The following is a 22,824-nucleotide window of genomic DNA, read 5'->3' as shown; positions in this document are numbered from 1 at the left end:
AGATGTATCTGATTTTTTTTCCACCTTGGTTTAATGTGTTAAATCTCATAAAAGAGTTTCACATTTGAAACAAAATATTGGCTTTATACAGTCTGTAAAACTCAAATTATTTTACACTATATACAAGACATGTGCATCACATCACACAAGAAAACGCTGCTGTAGTGAACATGGAGTAGTTTGACACACGCTCTGTACTCAAAGCATCCAATAACACAATTATGACACTTTCAAACATAGAGTAAATGTTACTGGAGATTAGGCTCAGACACCGTTTCATTTGGGTCTTGACAAAAATCCAGATCATAGATCATGTGACAAGCCCAGGGTTTAAAAATGCTGCTAGGGAGATACTTTATTTGCAGTAGGGTTTAAATGGCGAGTTTTTAAATGCATGTTAGAGGTAGACACGACATGCTAAATTTGCGCATTCTTCTAAACGAAACATGATTTTGCTATTTTGACACAAAAAGAACAGTTAGTATTCAGATATGTGATTGGAACTGATGAAAATGCTAGAAAGTTTCACAGACAGCTACATTCTAGAAAGAGCGCTTTTTCTGACTTCTCATATTTACACATACTGCATTCTTTAGACGTTATGTTATCTCTATTCGGTTTTCAGTGAGCCTGATAAATAGTATTTCTTTATCTGTTAAACTCTTACTATTGACATCACAGCCTGTAAGTGCGCACTCGTCCATTAACACACACACAGCACGCAGAGAAAAGCACACGTGAGCAAACGTATTGTGCAAACCTTCAATAACAGTGCTTTGTAATGAACTAAAACATGACACTTGGCCTTTCTGCATAAATAATGAAATATAAAAACTCTAAAAAAATCACTCCTTTCCCATTAAGTGGCTCAAGATGTTGTTACAGTATCGGGCAGCACAACCAGTCTTCTTGTGGTATTTTCATGATTTCTTGGACACTGCACTACTACGGAAATACCATGGTATTGTTTGAAGCACTTTGAGTACCGTGTAAATACCATGGTATGTGACTAAGGTAATCATTCAGAACCATGATATATATATGGTATTGCCATCTGACACCACTATACCATGATGCAGCCACAGTACTTTTTTTAATATTGAAAAGGAGGAGTTAAGGATATCACTACTACATCAATGAATTCGCATTATTCATGAATGATTATAATTTTATGAAAATATTTATTTTGGCTGTTATTAATTTCATCATTCAATGCTTAATCCACTGGATGTGGTAACTAAAAATCCTTCAGGACTTTACCTCAGTTTGAGTAACATGAGTTGCAGAATAATGTCATGATAATGTCATGGCGCCCCCTAGTGTATATTTAAACAATCCAACAAAATTACTTTTGTATTTTGCAACTAATAAGCAAAATGATTTAGCTTCACTGCAGGATTTTTTTTCTGTTCACAGAGAACATGTTTTTGTATTTCTCTGCGCTGCTTTTTCTCCTGCACCTCTCGTAGTGTCTTGCAAATGACATGCAGTTCTAAAAATGGGGTTCTCAAGTTGCAAGGTGGTTGATTTTTGGTTTTTTAAATGTGTCTCTAGACCTTGCATTTTTGTCCCATTCCACTGCCCTGGGTCGCACATTTTTTAAATGCAAAAATGCATTCTGTGTGAATGGCCTATAAGATCATTAACATTCATAATTTACAAAACAACGGAAACATCTACACTAAGGTCTGTTATTGTGCTGTTAATAAGGAAATATGGATCTAATGAGACATAAAACTTACTGAAGCCTTAAAGTGCAGTAACATTAACAGTTATTTAGCAAATTTCTCATTAGGGTGAAAGATTTTCGCACAAAGATTTCACATCAGGTTAAAATTAGTCACATTAATTTGCTGCCCTGACCAACAGAAAATTGCTTGGTTTGAAAGTAACTGATGAAAGTGCTTCATGTATCTACAAATGACAATGGACTTTTTTTTACCCGCAAAATTTCATAGAAATTTTACTAATACGACTGTACCCTTATGATAAAAGCGGACACCAAAAGAGGAAAATGTAGAGAAAGAGAAGCATAAGAAAATACAGCTGAGTTTGTTAGACTTAAGTTGGTTTACACAGAGCATGTTTTCGCGTTCCATTCTACTAATTGTTTTTCTATGTAAACACATTCTTGTGTTCTTCTATTTTTAAATGCAAGAATGCGTTCTGTGTGAACTGTTATTAGCATGACAGAGAGGAGCTGTTTACAGGGCAGTACTGAAAGCTACAAAGCTAACAAGATGGTGAAACACCTGCATATCATGCCAGATATAAGAAGCCATATTATTTGTGTCCTCTTTTAGACAACTTTTGTACTAGACTGTTGTGTTTTCACATTAGTTATCTCAGTTGCACAGAACTGATGGTTGTGTATCAAGGTCTCTGACATCTATACTAAGTTCACGCAGATTTGCAGTACAAAAAAAAAAAGTGAAACCTGTATGATACCAAAAGATAAAATGTATTAACTGGAAATTAATTTAAATTACTCGATTTGCCGTTACATGCTATGCGAATCTAACACGCATATTAAACGGTCTACCTACATCTGCTTGTACTGAAGTATCGAATTTATATCGATACGAGGTACCAGGGGCTGGTATTAAAATCTGTAGTGTTTTGTTCAGTAGCTTCATAAATGAAAATGAGGTGTATAAGTCTCAGGAACATATACATGGTAACGTGCATTATGTAGTGTGTGTTAAGGCAGTGTGTTGTCAGTAGCTGTTCTCGTGGCCCGCGAGGATGTACAGATTACTTTGAGCTGTAGGGTCTTCCGTCGGTTTGCTTTCCAACACCACCACTCTGAGAAAGAGAGAAAAATGTTTGTAAGAACAGTGCTGACCATGGAGGTACAGTGTGTGTTCTGGTGAGCTCTCACCTGTCCGCACCCAGCAGCCTGTAGATTCGCGAGTTATCAGAGATCTCCTGAGTAATCTAAAGCAGAGAACATCAGTTGTTGACAATGGACTTGGACTTTGTTTTGCCCACAAAATTTGGCTAATGTGACCGCACTGTAAAGCTATGTTATGAGCTATGAATGTATAATCTTGATCAGTGGTACGTCACGATGGAAGCATTAAACCATCAAAATTCACTTTTGCATGATAAGCTATTTTGATCACCTGGTTCCTAAAGCAAAACTAGTTGAATTTAGAAAACCAAAGGCACACCACACACCTCACTGTTTTTAAAGCTTCTTCCCTGCATTCCATGCTTCCAGAACGCCAAAACACTGTCCTGCAGACACACTTGAAAAAGACAATTACATTATTATTATTAAATCAAAGCACACAATGAAATCCCCACCTCAGTCTTGTATTAATTTAGTTCTTACCTATTGCCTCAATCTGGAAGTTAAAGGTGAGTTCAGTTGACAGCTTTCTGTTGGATTTTAACCTGCCTTGTAAATTCACCAACTTTATACACCCTGCAAAATACAGAAAGAAATTATGAGTAATGGCTTCCTAGAGCTGGAACTGCTGGATAAAGAAAATGCAAGAGCCTGTGCAGATGCTTGTTTGAACGTGAATCTGCGCTGCAAGTATTGACAAATACCAACAGAAAAAGATCCTGTGTGAATTCAGAAACTATTATAGCTTTATCAGGAAACTATTATAGCTTTATAATGTACATGTGATTTTATCATACCGTAGCTAAAAACAGCTATAACTGTGGCAAAAATCACTGTAATGCACAGCTTTGAGTGTTTTACTGGTTTTATAAAATGGCGACAGAATATTAAGTACAATTCATTTGGATTACATGCATTATTTGTTTATTCTTATTAACAATAATGATAATAAAAATGTAATTTATATAATTTAACTTTTTGTAATATGTATGTATTTATGTACATTATATATATTTAGAAGAAGTATCACTTTTTACAGTGTACATAATATCAAAAGTTAATATTATTATTATTTAAACTGTTCTAATATTTAATATTAGCAGAGTATTATATTAAATATAAACATATCAATCATATTAGTATATGATTTATTATAATAAAAATAAATGACTTACGATCTAGACACACTAGGACGGTATCTCTCTCCAGTTGAGTCACATGAATGACACATGTTTGAGGTGTTTCTGGAAACACACAACACAACAAGAGTTCATACAAGTCCCGTAAGCAACACCCTTTTTAAATTGAGACACAGTGAAACTCTGATGCTGACCGGGCTCTGTGAACGCCGGGTTGGCGGCATTGGGATCAACAGTGCCAAACGTGACCACCTGATCAGGATGGCTTCCTTTACTGACTGCCACACAAACCAGTGGATAATGCTGCTCAGGAACCACCAACATCTCAAAGACTTCTAATGGACACGGCAGGGTGAGGTCTATGCTCTGGACAGACACAAATACACAAGATTGTAGTCTTCTGCATGGATGCACTTTGTGATTTCTCTATGCTATTACTTACCTTTATCAGCATGAAGCGCTGCATGGCTTCCACCCATTCAAACAGCATTACGCTGGACTGGAAAGCTCCACATAAGTACTTGTGGCCGGAGTATGGGTTTCGCACTATACATACACATACAGAAGCATGTTTCATGTTTGACTGCATTTATAATAAAAACAATGTATTATTTTACGTGCAAATCCTAAGAACTATACAATTTGGTAGACATTTCAACACAAAACATAAGAATATCAAAAGCACGCGAGTGCATTTGTACTGACCTACACAACATTTCTGACAACCCCTCGTATCTGGTATTTTATTGGACACAGTAAACTTCCTGAAAGAAAGGCATTAACATGACAGCACTAAAATGCAAATGAAATGATTTAATATGATTGACAGTAAAAAAAAATATATATTTGAAATTACAAATGACAACGGACTAAACAGCTACACAAAAATTTTAAAAAGTAAAAAGATTAGTCTGAATCATACCGTGGGATGATTTTGTCCGGAAGTTTGTGTGTTGGTATGGCAACAGGTAACTTTTGCATTTGTCGAGCTTGCTCAAAAAGCATCGTCAGGTTGTAAGAGTACAGCTGAGATGCTTTACCTGTGGAAAACACCCGTATATGTGCATAGAATTGCATTATGGTAAAGCTAAAACATTAAAATGTACTTAAAATGCATGGTAAATCTTTTCCTTATTGGTTTTATCCCACCTGATATTGAAAGCAGCCAGTTGTTCATTACATACACCCATGTGCACCTCCGTGGAACCAGCTGTATGTGATTCAATGAAATAAAAGATCAATAAAATTCAAATGATCATCTGATTCATTTCCTTTCAGAGCAAATACATAATTATTGATAACATATATAAAATCAATTTATAATTTTTATTATCCATATTATAAATATGGATGACATTCTTCTATTTTTAGCATTTTGAAATGCTGAAAAAATACGGTTATATGATTTTTCATATCTATATTGCCAAGCCTGCTTAAATTAGTCTTAATTTTGAACTTCAACGCCAAAAGAAAGCCATAATAAAAAGGTCTTGACCTGTTCCATTGTGCTCTCATGGATTTCATTCAGATTGAGGGTGTAAATTCCTTCCTCTGCACCAAAAATCAGATACTGATCTGAAAAAGAGTCATAAGGGAAGTTCATAAAGCTGAAAAAACATAATTATTATAATTATGTCATTTAGGAACATTTGATTTGAGAATGCATGAGCTCTACATGAACTGTTTGTTACCCCTGGTGTTTGGGTTTATCCAGGAACAGGCACAGTGAATCTTTAGGGGACAGCCGTTAAACACTTTAGAGAAACAAGCTCCCATCTGCAAAGCAGAAACAAAGGCTGCGTTTACACTTGGCATTAACATGCGATCACCACGATCCAATCAAGCAGATCGGATAATCAATCAATCAGAAGGACAACATTGTGACAGCAGAGCTGAGTTTGAATGGTCCAACTTTAGTTGCTACGACATTTGTGTTAATCCAGGTGTGCTGACACATCTTTCAATGTTTGTGTGTATGAAAGAGAAAAAGAAGGAAAAATTGTGAAAGATGGAGAGATAAAGAGAAAACTCACATGTACTTTAGGGGTCGGTGGGAGGCCATTACTGAATGGAAGCTACAAAAAGACAAAAATATCAACTCTGCAATCAAACTATTTTTGTTTTCTCTTCCTAATCACAGGGCAATAATTGTAAAGTCAGATTACTCAGACAAAATATTTCACATCTACTGCATCTCCTTCTGTCCGTAGCACAGACATGTTTAACAATGTTTAATAATTACATTTTAGAGCTTAGAACAACCCTAATAACCATACCGTTAGATTAGGTGAGGGAAGGGAGGCCAGTTTTTCTTTCTCTCCATTCTCCTGGACAGAAACTCCATTACCTGCATATAAACACTCACATTATATCATCTGTTCTTTGAAAACTGAAACCACAAAAACAAAGACACACCTATGTAAATTAGGTTATTTATAGATGGCCCTATTTGTTTTTTTAAATATCAGGCTATTTGCCTGATTATGTTTGCACTAATACTACCTGCAGAAAGCAAGCAGTACATAGAATTTGTGCATTTTTTTTAATTAATGCAGCTGTTATTGAGGTAATTAAGTAACCTAGTAATTCAGGGGTCTAGAAGTTGCAGGACTTCTAATTCATTTGCTAAAAAAACACTATGCACATGTTTATGATAATAAATAAAATAGATGATAATAAATACCATTTTGCAATACTACCCCACTCAGAGTTGGTTGGCTGGTCTTCCAGCCTGGTCACATATGGTTTTGACAACTTTTTAGCCTGGGAGACCAGCTGAACACCAGCTTGGTGTATAAAACCACCAACTCATGTATGTCAGATTAAGGTAGTCTGCTACATTCTCTATAACTAGGCAGTGAAAAAGACTTATGCTGTGCTGTGTGTATTCTGCGCTACATTTTGGGGCACGATTGTTACCTTATTTGCATAAAATATTATGTGAACTGGGTTGTCAAACAACACAATATAACTACTACATCACACAGACCCATCTACAAAGCTCTCAGCTATCCTATAATAAAGCTAAAGCTACCTGTGTTGTGTGATTGAACTAATGCCAATAATATTCAAAGCACAAGGAACAGAGGAAGACTTGCGGGGCTTTCTACCAATCACAGGAGAGCACGCTCAAGTGGGCGGTGCTTAGCTTACTTTGTTCTTCCTGTTGTTCAGCATGAAGCCATTCCCAGAACCTATAAATCCCATCATCCCCTGCTGGCTCTGTCTGATCGTGCTCAGATGGTTTGTTACCTAGACTACTACGCCTGTGTGGAGGCAGGCGAGGAGGTGGCGGTCTGGGGGGCACACAGGAAGCAGGCCGAACAGGAGGGGTGGAGCTTGCAGAAGCTGGGGAACGTTTAATGGTCCCTTCTCCGGTATTGTCCTCTGAGGCGGTACTGTTCTGACCAGGAGACAGAAGCTTCGGCTAGGAAGTGATTAAGGGAAAAAGAGAGATGTGAGTGCAAGTTACACATTATGTCAGAAGGCATGTTTTGCATAGGAAAAGTGTGTGTAAGTTTTACCTTGGGCGGCAGAGGAGGTGGCACTTTAGGCCTCATGGTTGAAGTGGAGTTACTGCTGTAGACACAGACACACAAAATCATTGTAATGATTTATATTATTGCTAATCATGATGTGGTAACACAAAACCAGGATGCAAGGACCATCAACAGTTTCTTTGAAAGGTGGAAACACAAACAGGGATACAATCAGATGAAGAAAGAGACCTCATATGCAATGTTAAAAACAGTAAAGAAAGTAAGCAAGAATGGTCATGTGGACACAAGACACAAACTGAGTGCTAAATACGCTCACGTACACATAATCAACCCAATCCAGAGCAGAGCTTGGGAATATTTTGAAGTTCCAGGAAACTCCAAGTAGGAGAAACACAATTTGCAATTGTCCTCAGTTTGGACTTTGAGCTTCAAAGCTTCAAACTGACTGGAAATGAAAGTTTTACTGTATATCTTGTGCTCATCACCAGGCAATTAAACAAACCAAAACAAATATCGGATCAAATTACTACAACATACACAAAATGTTTATGACTATATTTTAAAAGTTTCTGAAGAAAATGTGAGTGGTACTTCGTTATATCGTTAGCATAATGCTAGGGTGTCCTGGGTGGTTGCTAATGCTATGTGGTTTCTAGGGTGTTCTAAACTGCATTGCGTACTGTTCCAAATCAAAAAAGCCCAGCCCTAAGCCTCTATGATACTAAGCTCTCTAGATATAAACCAGGTTCCTCCTTCAAAGTTAATCTATGGGAAAATCTATGATGATTTTATAAAAAAGTAGTAGCATACGCAATTGTATTAAAGTTGGCATGAAATGGAAATTGTGATAATCTTTTCTCCCCTATTATGATGTATATCCAAGTGAAACAGCTTATCAAACTAGCAAAAATGTAAGGTTGCTGTAGAGGAGGATTTATCACCTTGCCTTCGCACCAAAGCACACATTAGAGAAGATAATGTTGTTGCGAGGGTGAGGGGAGGTTAAAGTTTTTGAATAAAGATTATAAGGACACATGAATTAAAAAATAATGATGTGCATTTCAATAACGATCAATCATGCATTTGTGCACCAGCAGCAAGCAACTACAAACCAGACACACTACAAAGCAAACCGGGCGCATCCTTCAGTCTCACATCCAGTTGACACTAACAGACAGGGAGTCACGGATGATCACAGGTGTTTTTGAATGATACACATCTCACATTACATCTTCCTCTCACTTACTGCAAATCATCACCTTCACCTTCATCCTCCTCCTCATCCTCTAAATGTGTCACATGACCCCTGAGAGAGATGAAGAGGGTGAGGCTAAGAAGGTACAGTGGCCAGAGAAGAATGCAGAGAACACACACACACACACTCAGCAGTAAGAGCTTCTCAGTGCCAAGCAGAGGAGATGAGACTGCAGAAGTGATTAGATTGCATAGAGGTTTGGCTGACCAATCAAAAGAGACAGTAGGAGGGTCTGTACCTTTGACTGAGCTCCTCAGCAACAGATTTTAATAGACTCCTACAAAAATAATGAATAAAAGACAGAACAGAACTTGTTTTACACATATATACAAAATACACAAACATTTGTTGGGACACTAAAATAAAAATATTCATCTAACAACAAAACTATTTAATTAGTGAAGTTGACTAGTTTTAGACCTTCATTTATTTTTATTTTTTTTATAAAATTGTTTATGATATATATATATATATATATATACACACACACACGTTAACACGCACACATTTTTCCAGTTTAATGGTATTAAAAATATTTAAGTTAACGCAGGGGCGGAGCTAGGGTTGGCCACCCCACTCACAACTGTGGCCTCTTTTTTTTTTTCTTGACAAGAATTGCATTTATTTAGACGCAAAATGTCTTTACGACCACATCAAACAGGAGACTTTTCAAACACGTACTCCACCTCGCCTCAGCACCAGGCGCTAGGAGTCAAACGAGTGTGGAAATGGTACAGGTGACGAGGAGCTTCAGTAGAATTGTAATTTTAAACTACGAATGGATTCAGACAGATGACCAATGACCTATTCATCTATCAACTAACTAGTTGATTAACGAGGTCAAGACTTTTCCTTATTCATTCATTCATTCCATATTTTGATAAACTTACAAGTAAAGCATAACACACACTCACTTGTTATTTCCCAGAATGCTTTGGGGCTCTAATGGTAGATCCTACATGAATCAAAAAGGCAGTCAGACAAGTCATCCAAACAAGCACACTAAATAGCATTAAATCAATGGCATAATGTCACAAACCATCTCATGATGCGGTTCGGTTTCTTTTCTCAGAGGCGGGTCGAACTTCACTTTATCAACTAGAAGAGGGACAAACACATTCTCTGTAGGCTGAGAATTCTTGTGCTTATTTCAAGTCCTGTGAGTCAAAGGCTAATTGAGACATGACTTACAGTTAATCTCAGACAGAGTCTTTCCATCTCGTGAGCTCCTGCTAGTTGAGCGGATTCGATGTGGAACAGACACGGGAGACTGCAAACACAGAGACCACAAGTAAAGTTTTTAAACTTGAAAGCTAAAACGGCTTAGTTACATACAGTACATACATTTTCTGAATATCTGTTACAAGTCCCTAATCTTTCCTCAAGACAACACTGCAAGCCACTGCCGTTATGTATTATAAACTCTCATGCATTCACATACACACACAATCACATATGCACACTGCAGCCTGGGTAACCGGACACACTTGTACCTGGCAGCTGGCAGAGCCAACTGTCTGCCCTCTCTTAGGATCTACATCTAGAGAAATAACCAATTAGAGATCAGAGCTTCAGTGTAAAGCCCTAACATGGTTTCCCACTGGTTAAAAGCTAAAGAAAGAGTCAGCTATATGACATCACCTCTGGGTCAATGTCATCCTCCTCTGCATCACTGTGTGTGCTGTGGTCAGGGTTGTTGGCTTTGTCCAGTAACTCAATGGCAAGAGTCCGGCTAAGCGGTTGGGTAACGAATGGGTGCTGCAAAAAGAGAGAGGTGATGCAAGGAAAAATTAGTGAATTATGGTAGATAACTGGAGCCAATCATAAATGTTCTCTAAAGGAAGGGCGAATCTTACCTGCAGTAATCTGTCAGCCGTTGGTCTCTTCTTGGGATTTTTGGTCAAAGCCATTTTCACAAAGTGGTGGAAATTATTTGTCCTTCATGAGCCAAAACAAAACAGATGAGTGTGTTTTTCAATCATAAACTGATATTCCGGGAAATATTCTTTACCACAAAAAAAGTTAAAATAAAAACTAAATTTGCAGTTATAATTACAGCCTTACAATTGAAATTGGGAGGTTTTGAAATGTGAAGTTAGAAATGTGAACAATTATGTGAATAAGTAATAACACCAAATCAGCATATTAGAATAATTTCTGAAGTAAATGTGACACTAAAGATTAATGGCTGCTGAAACTTCAGCTTTGCCATCAGAGGAATATATTAAAATTTTAAATTTCAATAACATTATCATTATCACAATATCACTGTTTTTACTGTATGTTTAAAAAAATAAAAGCACCCTTGGTATGTGTAAGAGACCTCTTTAAAAAACATTTGCAAAAATCTTACCTACCTTCCCCACACTTTTGAATGAACTGTACTTTAAATCATATACATTTAGAAATACTTACCACTTTACTTTGTCTTTCAGCTTAGGCGGTTGGAAACTGCTCTTGGTCATTAGGAAGAGTGCTCTGAGAAGGAAACAGCAGAACGGACAAAAAAAAAAAATTTATAAAAGCAGGAGAAAGCTAGAGTGTCAACATACTGAAGGTGTCCTGTGTGATATGTATTATTTACAAAATTAATTCATTTAGCAGAATCTGACATGTGCAGCAACAAACTACTCATGATGGAACATAGTGACATTAAGTCAGTACAAGGCACAGGACACACACCTCATGGGGTGCAAGTCGAACATTGGAGGCTCCAACTCTGCCAATTCAATAGCTGTGATGCCCACGGCCCAAATATCACACAGCTGATTGTATCCACCTTTCCGTTCAACTGCTGCCACCTCAGGTGCCATCCTGCAGAGAAAGACAGAAATTCATACAGTCCAATGACTAGAATTAAACTACTAAAACAATCCTTCCACACAAGAAACAAAGGAGGACTGACATACCAATACGGAGTTCCAATGAAGGACTTTCTTTTTGCTAAAGTGGCTGATATCTGAGCTGAAACGCCAAAATCAGCTGGAGAGAGACAGGCAGCAAGTGTGAGAGTGGAATTCGTATTAAATGCAAACTCCCAAGGTGTTCACACAAAGTGTTTTCTTACCTAGCTTAACGTAGCCATTGTCCGTCAACAGTATATTAGCACCCTATAAAGCAAGAGAAGAGCCACAGTGAGCAACTGTGAAATATAACGTCTTTGAAACAATCCTAGTCATTTGCGATGGCTGGATAACTATTTGCTTATAGACCAATTCTTGAAACAGTTCATTAAAAAAAAAAAAAAAAAACTTTAAAAAGACTTGTCATGAAATTTCCTGATATTTCCATGTTGTCAAGAATAGCATTTTCCCACTTAATCTATGTCAGACTTCAGAAAGAAAAAAAAAACAACAGAAAAAACCTTTTGCATAATATCTGTCAAGTGGGACATGAGTGCTAATTATGTCAACACTGTGTGGAATGGCCTCCTTCAAGTGAGATTTAATTGTGTTTTGACGTCCAGTCTGTACCTTTATATCTCTGTGGATCTTGCCTTTGTTATGGAGATAGTAAACACCCTGAAACGAACACCAAAACCCATATTACCACTTGAATCATTTGAAACTGTCACATATCAGTATTTTTAAACATTAGTAAATGTGTATGTATATACCTGCAGGGTCTCCCGACATACATACGCAATTTGGGATTCTGACAATGGCCCAGTAACTGTTAGAGATAGATATACATGCATATGAGAGATACTGCTGAACAGCTCAACATGATAAATGCATTATAAACTCCTGTTTTGGTGACAATAGTTACCATGGTAAATATCCTGGAGTGAGCCTCCACCACAGTATTCCATGCTGATCCATAATTTATCTCTCCTGAAACAGGGATATTAAGACATCAATTATCAAGTCTTATCAGACCAATTCTGGCCACAACAGCTTAAAAGCAATGCTTGTATAAATTGGGTTGTGGCATGTACTTCAACAGGTTGTAAAAATATCAACAAAGTTGAAAAGAGAAATCAAATATGCAAAAGATTGGGGTCAGTAAGATGTTGAAATATTTTTGAAAGAAGTCTCTTATGTTCATCAAGGCTGCATTTATTTGATCAAAAATAGAGCTAAACAGTAATCATCTGAACTATTATTACAATTTAAAATAACTGCTTTCTATTTTCCATTTTATATTTTAAAATGTAATTTATTTCTGTGATGTCAAAGCTGAATTTTCAGCAGCCATTACTCTAGTCCTCAGAGTCACATGATCCTTCAGAAATCATTTTCTAATATTTAGTGCTCAAGTAACATTTTTTTTTTTTTTTTGTTATTATCAATGTTGAAAACAGTTACTGCCTAATACCTCAGTGGAAATCCATTTTCAGGATTCTTTAATGAATATAAAAATCAAAAGCACAGCATTTATGATGAAACATAAATCTTTTGTAAGATTATAAAATCTTTGCTGTGACTCCAAACTTTTGAACGGTGATGTGGTGCTAAAAAAACTGCTGAAATGTCCAACCATAGATTATAAAATGTATAAAACATATTAAATGAAGCCAGAGCTGGTGTTTGACTACATGTGTGTACATGTACCTGAGGTAACTGCCAAAATATGCAACAATGTTTGAGTGTTTACAATCTTTCATCATAATAATCTCCTGCTGCACCACGTCGAAGTCCTCTCCTGCAAAAATCAATTGACAAAATAATTCAGTAATGAAATATGTAAAGTGTAAACAGACCCAAAGATGGAAAGTGATCCTGCACTAAAAAGTGTGTGAACATGTTGCCTGTATTTAAAATGCATGCACAGTCAGACCATTACAATGCATGAACACACCACAGTTGTAATATTTAACTATTCAAGTATAGATTGACAGTGATAGGGCACTATCTAGAGGTGATTAAGCAGCACAGTGTGTGCAGGAAGGCTCACCTGGCTCTAGTTTGATGACTTTGATAGCAGCCAGTTCTCCAGTGTTGACATTACGAGCCTGGAAATGGAAAGCATAAGAGTTGTGTGCCCAAAAGTTGCGCAATAACATGATTATACTTGTTATATAGATCTGACTCACAATAAGAGATCTATCTGCTCCAACAACTCATTAAAGCTGAGAGACATCAAACAGGTTTCCAAATCGTTCTCCTTATCTATCATTGTTTGAACATATACACAGTCTCACCCTAAATGAAAACCACTAGTTGGTTAATATTGACTGCAAGAACAAAAAGCAATGTTGAATGTTATTTAGACTTTTTTTTAAAAGAATTAACCCACATATAAAACATACAGTTGTCTATGGACATTAAGCTGGTATTTGAAGGAAGTATTTTAACTACTGGTTGACCAATGTGGACTAATGCTTCAAATATCTACAGAGCCAGTGGCTGACAAACAAAATAAAATTTAATGACAGCAAATGAGATTGTTAGAAAACATTGACTCAAAAATAATTTGAGAACACAAATAGTTCAGTATACAATAACAGTAAGACTTTAGTATAGGGGACCAATTCTTACTATTAACTACAGTTGCTTATTATATGCCTATTATTAACATATTAGCTGTTTATTAGTACTTGTAAAGCACATATTCTTCATGACCTTATTCTACATCCCTAATCCTACACAATACCTAAATCTAACAACTACCTCACTAACTACTAATAAGCAGCAAATTAGGAGTTTATTGAGGCAAAAAAATCGTAGTTAATGCTTTGTTAATGGCGAGAATTGGACATTAAAATAAAGTGTGACCGCAATGGCAAGTCTGCCATAGACTAGTAAAGAAAGATAAACAACTTCTGTTTTGAGCCCAAATGGCCACGGATATCACCTGATGCCCAAATATTTCCAAATTAAACCACCTGATCGAAATATATGTCCGTCTATCAGTTTTAATATTAAATAATAAATTAACATACAGCACCTTTTAATTAAGCATTATGTCTTTTATATGCACATACATGCACTAATTTTAAAACATTTGTAAGATAAAATGTCAGTAAGATTTTCATTTTATCCATTAAAGAAATTAATGCTTTTATTGAGCAAGAATGCATTAAATTAAATGCAAAAGTGACAAATATAATGTTACAAACTATTTTTATTTCAAATAAATGCTGTTCTTTTGAATTTTCTATTCTTCAAAGCATTGTGAAAAAAAATGTATCACATAAAAAATATTATGCAAAACAACTTTGGTGCTTAAGAAAGAAATTAAGCAACAAATCAACATATTAAAATGATTTTTGAAGGATCATGTGACCCTGAAGACTAGAGTAACGGCTGCTGAAAATTCATCTTTGCCATCGCAGGAATAAAATACGTTTAAATATATTAAAATAGAAAACCGTTATTTTAAATTGTTAAAATATTTCACAATATAGAAGTTTTTACTTATGTTTTTAAAAAACATTTAAAAAATCTTACTGACTCCAAAATTTTGAACAGTAGTGCGTTTTACAGGATTTTCTAGAAACACACACACACACACACACACACACACACACTATTTTGCATGTTCTCTCACAAGTTAAAGCACAAACACACTCACAAAGGCTTCATCTATAAGACCGAACTGAGAGACATCTGTCTGCCAAACAGAAGTGAGGATGATGTCATCAGAGACAAAGAGAAAGAGAGAGATTTCCAACACTTTTTCGCAGTTTTATATGGAATTCCATTCAGCATTCCAAGTAATACAGAACAGAAGCAGCTGGTGAAATGTGTGTATTGATGTTCACAGCACAGTGATGGCTGTCAAAAGTAGGACAAGGAGAACATCAAATAACTTTCACATGCACACGCACACACACGCACACACACACACACACACACACACACACACACACACACACACACACACACACACACACAGTGCCTCTCTGATCGCAGTGAGGCATTTCACTGTCCTGTAATAAATAAGCTCAGGGCTGTTTCTACTTTATTAAAATAGCTATTGATAAATCTAATCAGGAGAAACATATGTAAAGCAATCAAAATTATATTGCAAGAATCTACCAGATTTTTAACTGACTACTATGAATGTAAACCTGGGCAAACGCTGCCAGGGAATTTGTGAAACCACATCATATTTTCACACCCCTGGGTAGCGCTGAGGCCCAATTTCAGGTCTACTCTCAGTAGAGTTGGCAGAAAAATATTTTGCTTGTTGGCTTAGTTATTAAGGTCCTACATTTCAGACATGTCAAGATGAACCCATTCAATTCTCCACCTACATTAAGGCTCTGATTGAGTGAACGTGTGTGAATTACATGGCATTCACCCAACACACTCTCACCCACGCACACTGTAAAACCCCAGGAAGAGGGAACAATTACGAACAAACAGGATGGACATAGTTGTGGGCAAACACACTCACACAGACACACTTGCAGCTTAAAGTTCAGCCACTTCCTGTCACCAAAGGAAGTAGGACACATTTAATGTTTCTTAAGACCATGATAGCAACTGCCCTCCCCCTTAGATCCTAAACACTTTGCAGAAGCCCTCAGTAGTGACCATCTGCCACTGCACAACCTCTCTGCAACATATTGGTCTATTCTTGCCTTTGTTTATGTCACATAAAGAGATGCAGGACTTTGAGTTTGACAGCCCTGCACTGGCTCTCTCTGGTAAAATAGACCTGCTAGGCCCTGTGCATTATGAAAACAAAAATCTCTACACCCTTTCAGGATATTACACCATATCCGAGTGGCAAAATTGCAGCAAAACACAGATACACTCTGGTCCAGCATAAACACACATCTGTTGTCTCCCGCATACACTGGTAACATCGGTTAGTTAAGTGGCTGTGTCTTAATCCCTAGTGAGCTGTCTACCTAGACAGCATTTTTGGACACCATAGGCGCATTCTGAGCATTCGAAAAGCGTATAATGCCCAAATATGCAGTCTAGGTAGGTAGCTTGCTAGGTTCTGAGACCCAGTTGATCTTTACCTTGTACACATCCCCATAGGTTCCGCTCCCGATCCTCTGGATCAACTCAAAGTCCTCCTGAGGGTTTCTGCGCGACAGATCCAGGCTTAAATTCATTGTGCGAGTCACCGTTTGCGCCCTCCGGTTTATTTACGTGTCCCCGATGTCAAAAACGGGAGGGGGGTGATGATCGCAGAGACATACAGTAACGGAGGTATACGACGGTCCAGTCCCACCGAACTACAACAACATGGCCTCCTGTGCGCATGCGCAATGCGACTGCCAGACAACACAACAAACGCACTGAGGATGGAGAAATTTCTAACGTTACACATAATTAACCTGAAACAGTATGAAAACGCAAACCACGCTTAAAATGTATCAACGTAATTTTAATAGACAGCAAAATACCAAGTGATTTTTTTTAAAAGAAAGGTAACACAAGCATTCTTTTTAAGCAAAACATTTAAAACAAAACATAACAGTTTGAGATTATAATTAAATAGATTTAACCCATTGTTAAAAATTTGGACAAAGTTTTTGTAAGAGGAACATGTCAAGAACTATAAATAAATAAAGTTTTAAATTTTAAATTTAGTCATTTAAATAAAGCTAAATAAAATGTAAATATTAGCTGACAAACCTAAAAAAAAATTAAAAAAAACCTTAGAAGTATTAAAATGACTAAAACTACATTATAAATTCTGCCTATGGAAATGTTAAAAACAAAAACTAAATTAAAAGCAAATTAAAATTACTTGAAATTAAATATAAAATATAAAAGTTAAAGCTAATTCACAATAATAATAAATACTATAATAGTACATAAATAATGATATAATAACACTGTTTATAAAGTCTTAATTACTATTAATGATGTTACAATATTAGAAATTCAAATACAGCAAATATGAGAAACAAAGATCAAGTAAAAACTTGCAAAATAAAAAAAATTAAAAAAATCAATCATCATCATCATAACCTCAAAAAAAAAAAAAAGTACAGTACAGTAATAACCAAGTTATTTTGAATGAAAAACAATATGAGGATCTTTTAAATAGACTTTATTAGCACCTTCCTCATTTGTTGCAAATTCTCTGATTGTCCACATAGGCACATCAGGATGAGCTTATTTCAGTGAGAGAGTGTGAGTGTGTATTTTGGTGTAGGTGTGCATAAATGCGTCTGTGCTGCCCAGACTAACCCTGTGTGTCCTCTGTGCTTGTAATGAGCTAATTAATAACGGTGTATTTGACATTTCAGAGCTTGATTTGTGAAACATTAAGGGTTTTGTTGTGTCTGTGCTTTCATTTTGTGTGTTTGAGGGGTCAGTGTGAAGATTATTTGTGTCTAAGGAATTTACATTTTGATTGTGTTCTTGTGTGCAAATTGTCTTCTTAAGCTGTGCAGAAAGCTGCAAACTCAGTAACAGAACAAGATGTCCACCAACACGAAGTACCCTGAAGAAAGAAAAACACATTGACTATACAACTACAGCCCAAAAGCACGGGTGTTTGTAGAGAAGATATAAACATATGCTCATAAAACAGACCTCTCCATCTCTCTCAGTAAGTGTGGCAGTGCAGCTGGCATGTCAGAGCTGCAGCTGAACTTCCTGCCAAAAGGAACATCGCACAGCACAGCATCAACCGCCCCGTCTGCAAGAGGGATCTCTGAGGAACAGAAAAAGGAGACAAGGTTCTTTTAATTTATATACTGTGTGTTACATGCACACATTGGTGTCTCAAAAATGCTGAAAATTTACTCACCCTCAGGCCATCCAAGATGTAAATGAGTTTGTTTCTTCATTGGAACAGATTTGAAGAAATTTACATCACTTGCTCACCAATAGATCAGTTGCAGTGAATGGGTGCCGTCAGAATGAGAATCCAAACAACTGAAGAAAACATCACAATAATCCACAACTTGACTCCAGTCCATCAATTAATGTCTTCTGAAGTGAAAAGCTACATGTTTATAATAAACAAATCCATCATTAAGATGTTTTACTGTAACTTCAAACTGGTGCTTCTGGCTAAAACAAGAGTCCTCTATCCAATAGCATTGTTTTCTTCAGGGAAAAGTCATATTGTCTGAATCAAGAGAGAAATACAGATCAAGCACTGTTTACAAGTGAAAACAATTCAGAACAGTTCTAAACTAATATGAAGGTGGATTTTAATGTGAGAGAACACCAGAGGATGTATTTTCACTGGAGGAAGCATTACTGAGGATAATGGTGGTCTGGTGTTTTGGCCAGAAGGGATGGGTTAAAACAATGCCCCTTAATGATGGATTTGTTTCTTACAAACACACAGCTTTTCACTTCACCAGACATAAACTGATGGGTTGTGTGTGAGACATAAACTAGAGTTGTGTGGATTACTTGTGGATTATTGTGATGTTTTTATCAGCTGTTTGGACTCTCATTCTGATGGCACTGCAGAGGATAAATTGGTGAGCAAGTGATGTAATGCTACATTTCTCCAAATCTGTTCTGATGAAGAAAGAAACTTATATACATCTTGGATTGCCTGAGGGTGAGTACATTTTCATCAAATTATCATTTTTGGATGAGCTACTCCTTTAAAGCCCTAGTTTTAGTGCAGCTAGGCGGTGCTTTGCTGTTATCCAGGCGGCATCAGGATGCAATAGCATGAACATTAACAATACGGTCACACAAATTTCTGAATTGATCACAAAATGTTTTCAACCCTGTTTATAGCTGATTTTATTACTGTTCACATGTACACAGAACACCCGAGAGCTGGCACAAATTTAAGTAGGCTAAACGGGGTCAGAGATGATGAAAGAGGAGTATTTGAGGAAAGAGGAGAATTTGTCCAAACCTATGGCAGAAGACAGAAGTAGCTGCACTCTTCCTTCCATTCCAGATGCTTTGACGTTCTCTGCAGCTTTCTGCAACTGCGACAAGTCTGTATCCATGCCTAGAAATACAGCATTCTGAACCCATACACAATGTATACAGTTAGTCAGATGTGAATGGTGTGTGTGAAAATTTGCATGTGGAGTTTAGAGTATGTGATATGCGTTTACGTACTGAATACTCCTGAGCTGCTTCCAACAACACAGCACCAACTCCACACATTGGGTCTAAAATCACACAATCATTCAGCTGTGGAGAGAGAGAGAGAGAGAGAAGAGCACAGAAACTATGAAAAGCTATAGTTTCATAGCTTTTATTCAGCAAATTGATTAAAAGTGAAAGTAAAGAGATATTCATAATGTTACAAAAGATTTCTATTTCAAATAAACACTGTTCTTTTGAAGTTTCCATTCATCAAAATATCCAGAAAAACATGTATCATGGTTGCCACAAAAATATTAAGCAGCACAAGTGCTTTGAACTTTTGAATGGTAATGTATATTCTTAATATGCTTGTCAATATAAGGACTTGTCAGGTACGAATACTTTTCCCACCCTCACTCCAAGGAACTAGAGATGCTGTGTTAATGCTGCTAATTTAATGATTCTACCATGTGTGTGCATTTGCCTCTTTAATGGTCATTCTAGAGCTCACCTTTTTAGGGCAAAGAGAGCTCAAGGCCCAGGCTATAGTAGAACGTAACCCGTTGTGTTTCATATAAGATCGACTGGCCAGAGGATGCCTGAAGAAACCACACACTGCATTAGATCTTCAATTGATAGACTTTCAAATGCTATATGGAGAGATACTTACTTCAAGAGAGGGATGCCCACAATGCAATGGTCATTGCTTAAATACACATTCACCTATTTACACAAAGAGACAACCAAAACAGTAACATTTAAACAGTCATAGATTGTAATTGTAAACATATTAGTGCGTATGTAGTATTTGTTTGCATGCATTTATGCATAAACATCTGAATGCACGTGGTTCAGTGTGTTTATGCACTTTTATTTTTTATTTTATTATTCGAGTGCGCATACCTCAAGAACAGGCTCTCTTAGGTCCACCTTCCACCCAAGATCTTCTTTGATGGCCATCCCAATGATACGACTCAGTCTCTACACATACACACAGAAACACAATAAATCGGGTTTATGAATGGATTAATATTTTCAGCAATAATATAACGGTGTCCAAATTTGAGACCACTAATGGAAATTATTATTTTTAGCATTTTTTTTTTTACAATTGATATGACAATATTGAAATTGATATTGCATAACAATTAGCATTTAAAAATGAGCTTAAATCCTTAACGTGTCTGTTTATGACAAGGTTAAATTAGAATAGAAACATATCATTAAAAAATATTACAAAATAAACACCTGAGAGGTATAAGAGCGGGCAATGACTCCACTACAGCGGCAGCTCACTCTGAAGGATGGTGTGTGCAAACTCTCCTCTTCATCCTCTCTCTTTCTCTTCTGTCCACGCTGTTGGCTGCACTGAAGCTCTTGCTGCAGGGCTGTCCAGGTTAGGAAGGTCTGCCTCCAAATGTCTGGATCTCCCACAACTCTCTGCTTTATAACAGCAGCTGCCTTTGCTATTAAAACAAGAAATGGGAAGATCAGTAAAATGTGCTGCATGTATGTATAATGTAGTACACTGGTTCTTATCTCTTGACTACCTACAGTAAATAGACAAATGCTGTACTGTGAGTTTCTCACAACCTGCTGACTGAAGTAGATTTTTGTACACTAAATAAAAGTTTGTTTTACTCTTTATGATGTCATCTGTTTTCAACCAATCAGAACAGTGAATTCTCCTTCATACTCACCTGGGTTGCTGGGAAGTGAAACGGGTTCAGCTTTGCGCAGAAGGATAAACAGCCTCTCTGCTGACTTGAGTTGTGTCACGGTTTGTAGATCAGCATTGCTGCAGAAGAACACTCTACCTGGAATCTGCTCCACCTGACACAAACAAAGCACATAACAAAAACACAATAAATCACATCGTTATTGGAAAGTTGAGCATAGCTCTAACAGGTGCAGTACATTATCTAGTTATTTAGGAGCAGATCTTTATTTGGACCTCTTATCTTACTTTTATGTCCGTAATCTCTTACATGCACTCTAGTGGCTCTCTGGTGATTGGAAAATGTTTGACTAATGTCAGTTTCATAAAGCTTTCTATATTTACCTTTGCATAACATTCTTGGTGTGAAATAATGAATAACCTCAATGAAATGCCATATAATAAACTTACTTGAGTAGCGCAGAGTTTGTGTTGTACCTCCTCGGCCAGCAGCTCCTCCATCCCCGCGCCTGCAGTGCAGTACAGGTGTCTGATCATCACCGCGACAGCGTTACTGTCGGTATTTATGAACTTACACAACAAATACAAGCGGTATGAGACTGTAAACGAGAGGGTGCACGCTGCAGAGCCAAATGGGAGGAGCTGGAGCACTAGCTCCACCTTGCTGGGTGTAATGGGTGGATGTAGACACCTCAACCACACCCTAACCCTACCCTTAACCTATCGCTAAACATTACTCCACCCATTAGTTTCACAGAGGTGGAGCTGGAGTAGGTCAAACTCCACCCATTACCTCCAGATAGGGGGAGCTAGAGGTCATTTGGCTCTGCAGTGAGGAGTACTTGCTGTGAACACTACTTTGCTCTTCCGGGTTCACCCGTGTGTCAAAATTAAACCTCCTGCTGTTAACAGACTTTCTAAATATAGCTATGAAACTGTGACATGCAATATTCTTATTACCACAAGGTAATTTTTCTAAGTGTCTTAGTACTTTCCTACATCTGTTTCCCTTTATTTTCCGCTCTAATTATTTCTTAGTTTGTTATTTTCCCCTTGGCAATTTTTTATTATTTTTTTAACATTGCAGTTAAAGAATTCTGCCTAGTTCATTTCAAAAACAGTATTGTAAAGGGTTTTGTGATATCCCCCAACCACACACTGTAGCTGAAACTTTTATTTTGTCATATTTCTCACTTTCAGGAAAGGTATTAAGTTTACAGCGCCTCTCATGGCCATGCAGAAAACTATCAGATAACACCGAAAATGACTTCCCATGTTGTAGAGCAACTCTTTTAACTCACATGTAACAGAAACAGCAACAGAGATTTATTGGCCCCCAGCTGTATGTCATGCAAGTAAAGTAAAAGTATATACACTATATTGCCAAAAGTATTGGGTCACCCCCTTCTAATGAACAGGTTTGTCTACTTTAGTCATTTCCATGAGTACAAATCTTAAGAATATAAT

The 22,824-nt window shown here is 37.0% G+C and overlaps 2 protein-coding genes across 5 annotated transcripts; both read right to left on the bottom strand.

The window, feature by feature from the left end:
- Nucleotides 1-9: 9 nt before the first annotated feature.
- Nucleotides 10-16,896, bottom strand: map4k3b (mitogen-activated protein kinase kinase kinase kinase 3b). Of its 4 annotated transcripts, none has more exons than XM_058748803.1 (33): nt 16,670-16,896; nt 13,645-13,702; nt 13,302-13,392; nt 12,517-12,581; nt 12,365-12,420; nt 12,222-12,269; nt 11,816-11,858; nt 11,658-11,730; nt 11,431-11,562; nt 11,164-11,226; nt 10,605-10,686; nt 10,390-10,506; nt 9,940-10,018; nt 9,788-9,846; nt 9,663-9,703; nt 8,987-9,025; nt 8,740-8,799; nt 7,518-7,572; nt 7,147-7,420; nt 6,270-6,340; nt 6,027-6,068; nt 5,685-5,769; nt 5,489-5,568; nt 5,143-5,203; nt 4,916-5,033; nt 4,699-4,757; nt 4,436-4,539; nt 4,188-4,359; nt 4,030-4,098; nt 3,338-3,430; nt 3,181-3,251; nt 2,882-2,937; nt 10-2,805 (listed from the first exon to the last, which is right to left on the bottom strand). In XM_058748803.1, the coding sequence occupies exons 1-33, from the start codon at nt 16,763-16,765 to the stop codon at nt 2,718-2,720; spliced, it is 2,700 nt and encodes an 899-aa protein (XP_058604786.1). In that variant the 5' UTR covers nt 16,766-16,896; the 3' UTR covers nt 10-2,717. The 4 variants fall into 4 exon arrangements, with proteins under 4 accessions (XP_058604786.1, XP_058604789.1, XP_058604787.1 ...); XM_058748806.1 differs by having other exon boundaries at nt 7,246-7,420; XM_058748804.1 differs by having other exon boundaries at nt 7,518-7,569.
- A 739-nt stretch (nt 16,897-17,635) lies between these two features.
- On the bottom strand, nt 17,636-22,199 carry thumpd2 (THUMP domain containing 2). Its single transcript, XM_058749402.1, has 10 exons — nt 21,808-22,199; nt 21,380-21,512; nt 20,928-21,145; nt 20,583-20,660; nt 20,350-20,402; nt 20,191-20,278; nt 19,710-19,784; nt 19,498-19,612; nt 18,201-18,321; nt 17,636-18,108 (listed from the first exon to the last, which is right to left on the bottom strand). Exons 1-10 carry the CDS (start codon nt 21,892-21,894, stop codon nt 17,778-17,780), a joined length of 1,299 nt encoding a protein of 432 aa, XP_058605385.1. The 5' UTR covers nt 21,895-22,199; the 3' UTR covers nt 17,636-17,777.
- Between the last annotated feature and the right edge of the window lie 625 nt (nt 22,200-22,824).

The sequence above is a fragment of the Onychostoma macrolepis genome, chromosome 17 (assembly GCF_012432095.1).
Source record: "Onychostoma macrolepis isolate SWU-2019 chromosome 17, ASM1243209v1, whole genome shotgun sequence".
Classification (NCBI taxonomy): Eukaryota; Metazoa; Chordata; class Actinopteri; order Cypriniformes; family Cyprinidae; genus Onychostoma; species Onychostoma macrolepis.
Note: the sequence above shows the minus strand (reverse complement) of the source record. Positions and strands in the feature narration are given on the sequence as shown.